General features: G+C 44.5%; 1 protein-coding gene across 1 annotated transcript in view; it reads left to right on the forward strand.

The window, feature by feature from the left end:
- The window catches only part of dock8 (dedicator of cytokinesis 8), a 334,288-nt gene that overhangs the window by 297,012 nt on the left and 33,492 nt on the right, over positions 1–3,784 (forward strand). The window contains 1 exon segment of the mRNA XM_084323164.1: positions 3,244–3,265. Within this exon segment, the coding sequence (XP_084179290.1) occupies positions 3,244–3,265 (22 nt within the window).

A 3,784-nucleotide genomic window follows, 5' to 3' on the forward strand; every position in this document is an offset into this window, starting at 1 on the left:
GGAGGGGCCGTAGGCGTTGATTATTCGCCACGCTTCCGTGAGTCTGCCTCAGGGCAGCTCTGGCTGCAATTGTAGCTTACCACCACCGGTATGACTGTGTATGAACGAATAATGGACTCTGTGAAGCGCTCTGAGTCAGAGCAACAGTCAGTCAGAGAAGAGCGCTATATAAATCCAATCCATTATTATTATTATTACTGTATATTTGAATACCGTTTATGTCACAAATGTATCAGTACTAAATACCTATATGTCCCTATGCCATAAATGTCATGTATGTTGTGTATGTCATAAATGTCTATGAATTGAAAATGGAGGACCCTGATGTAAACAAGACAAACGTCTTTCTCTGGTCTGCATCCCCTTAACAATTGTGTGTATTGAGCCGTACTGTATTGTACCCATTCTGCAATCTGTTAATAAAGTGTTCATTCATTCATTCATTCATTCATTCATTCATTCATTCATTCAATATCAAATATATACTTTTAGTGCCGACCTGCTCACCGGGAGCAGTTAGGGGTTAAGTGTCTTGCTCAAGGACACTTCGACACGCTGCCCGGGAGGAGCGGGAATTGAACTGGAACCTCCAGATTACCAGACGACTGCTCTACCTCCCGAGCCACTGTCACCCCACAAGTAGTATAGTAGTAGTAGTAGTATAGTAGTAGTGGTGGTAGTGGTAGTAATAGTAGTAGTATTAGTAGTAGTAGTGTAGTAGTAGTATAGTAGTAGTGGTAGTAATAGTATTAGTAGTAGTATAGTTATAGTAATAGTAGTAGTATGACTAGTAGTAGTAGTAGTAGTGTAACTGAGGGTTACAATTCCCTGACTGTATTGAGAGTATGGTATTATTAAACCACTACTTAGTTATGTACTTTAATTACTGGCCATACAGTACATAGATATATCTGGTGAACACCCACACAAGAATACGGCAATGACACATAAAGTTCTAGTTAGAGGTATTTATTATTATTAGAGCAGCAACGGTAGGTTACAGATTGAGAATTATACTTGCGCTTGTAAGGCGAAGAACACTTAAAGTAGGTCAAGAGCGTAAGTCCATGAGAATAGTAAGATGGGTATAACTGACGCCACCTGTAGCATAGTAATTACATAAGGCACACTCGTAGTCAGCTGGAGACACTGGGGGGTTCCCTCCGGTTGTAAGCCGGCAGGGTAGAGGAATGTTCGGGAGCAAAGTCTGGGTCAACGCGGAATAACGAGGCTCCAGATACAGGAGCCAGTGCAGTACTCCCTTGGTCCGCAGACAAAGCAACAGCTATAATCCAGTATGCCCGACAGCATGGATGAAAGCCAGCCAGCCTCTGGTCCTAGAGGCGGGCTCGAGGGTGCTCCTCACAGGGGTAGATCCCACACGACAGTGGGGTAGACGGTTCTCTGCTCCAGCAGCCACAGTACCAAAGCAATATAATCCAGCCAGAAAAGGCTCTGCATTCGCCGGTGTAGGTTCTCCGGTGTACATATCCAACGGTTCTCGTCTAGGACTCCTCGGGTGGTGGCACGAGTTTAGGCCGCCCAGCCTGGATAAGTGCACTAGCTATAGGTACGACGAACCGGTGGTAATGCTGGTCACGGAAGAACGGTAGCCGCACGATACACTATAAATGATAGACTATTACTTCACATTAGAATAAGTCGAACTCGACGATACGGCGTTAAACTCTGACACTTTAGCTATATATTCGCACGCGGTTCTCAAGGCTCTATTCAGGGGCAAAGAGGCCCACTTCACGGCACGTTGTATCGTGGTGAAGGCTTCAACGTTTAGGATACTCTACTGCTGTATCCACCTGCGACGTATTTATACGTAAAGTGAATAATCTAGTGCCAACCTCAGTTCTGTCTCGTATTACTGCGCAAACCTGGACATGTTGAGACATGCCTTGGCGTTGCCTTTGAACTTGCCATTGGGGGTATGGCCGTTGGCGCCTAGGGGTCGCTGTCCAATAGGAGAACGAATATTATGGTCTGGTTTGTACCTAGGTAAAGGGATATTCCGTGTATATATACAAAGAATATACAAGGGATATCAAACGATATACAAATATTATACAAGGGATCTCAAGCAACAAATATATATATTTGGTTTAATCTGACCCTTTGTAACAAGTAGTGTAGTAGTATAGTATAGTATTACTAGTAGTATGACTAGTAGTAGTATAGTAGTAGTAGTAGTAGTAGTAGTAGTAGTATAGTAGTAATAGTAGTAGTAGTATAGTAGTAGTAATAATAATAATAATAATAATAACTTTATTTGTATAGCACTTTTCATACAGAAATTGCAGTTCAAAGTACTTGTAATAGTAATAGTAGTGTAGTAGTAATAGTAGTAGTAGTAGTATAATAGTAATAGTATAGTAGTAGTTGTAATAGTAACAAGTCACCTGGGTGTTGGATCACTAGAGTCCATTCCTTCAATGTCCAGTTGTCTTTCCCACTTTTGATTTTACTTCAATTGGACAATCGATGACCAAATTACCTGTTGTTGTCTTTGAAACCGTCGCACGTCGTCATAACAACTGTGTTTCATCCTCGGCGGGGGGGGGGGGTGAACCAGAACCATTTACCTGTGTATATATATATATATCCAACAGATTTTACAGTCTCCATAGCGATCGCAAACCGCAGGTGTGTGAGACGCGACAGACCTCATCAAAGCCCCTCGACCTCATCCGCAACCCTTTCCCCCTTCTGCTCTCTCTCCCTCCCTCTCTTCTCTCTCCCTCCCTCTCTCTCTCCCTCCCTCTCTGATTTAGTTAAAATGTTAATTCCCTCATGCACAACTGCATGTGTCTGGGGCGCTTTCTCTCACATGCAATATGGAGAAGGGTGGCATCCCGATAGAGGATGCAGCACATACCTGCTCGAAGGTAGTTCGGTCTACATGCAAAGTATATATATCAGGGATGTATACGCATAATGTATAGTATAGTATGTTTCTTTTTTCGTAAGTCTTTTTTTTATTTTCCATGTCAGTTGTTAATGTATTTGTATGAGTCCTTTACATGTTTTGTATGTTCTTACAAAAAAGAAAAAGGCAAATCCTGGAAATTGCATATGATGATGTGGAAAGAGATGTTTTGAATATTGGAGAGATTTGTGCAAAAAATATCAATAAATAAAAAAAAAAAAAAAAGTTAATTCCCCCCCCCACTCCCTTTTATGTCTCTCCGCCACACGCCGTGCTAAACCGGAGGTCTCTTTGATCTCCTCCAGCCTGCAGGCCCTGCCCAGCATGGTGCATGTTGGGAGAGTAATGATGGTAGCAGCAGCAGCAGCACCCCCCCCACACCCTCCCCCCCCAACACCCTGTACTCCATCTCTCCCTCGCTCTAATCTGACAGCTCCCTCGGTCCAACCTGATGACTGTGTACATAAACCTAATGCTCGAGCGCTCTGTAAACAAATACGTCTTGACTGTAATCAGTCGTGGTGGATGGTGGTGGATGGGGGAGGGGGGGGTTCTACCCGCCTGTCTGTCCAGAACCTCTGCCCCCCCCCCCCCCCCCCCAATATGTTTATAATGCTAATCAGCGCTGTTTAGCTGAGCCTGCCGCGGCTGTAGGAGCGTGCTGTGGTTTTTATGATGAATATAAGTCGAGATAACTAGATCTATAGGCCCAGCGCTGGGTGTACAGCGGGCGAGATGTCGGCTAATCACCATGCACCTCCATCCCCGCCCCCCCCCCCCCCCCCCCCCTCCATCTGATCTCTTCCTCATGGCCTGGCTCTACATCCTGGCCCTCGCAAGCAGCGT

The sequence above is a fragment of the Notolepis coatsorum genome (genome assembly GCF_963971535.1).
Source record: "Notolepis coatsorum genome assembly, chromosome: 10".
NCBI classification, from domain to species: Eukaryota; Metazoa; Chordata; class Actinopteri; order Aulopiformes; family Paralepididae; genus Notolepis; species Notolepis coatsorum.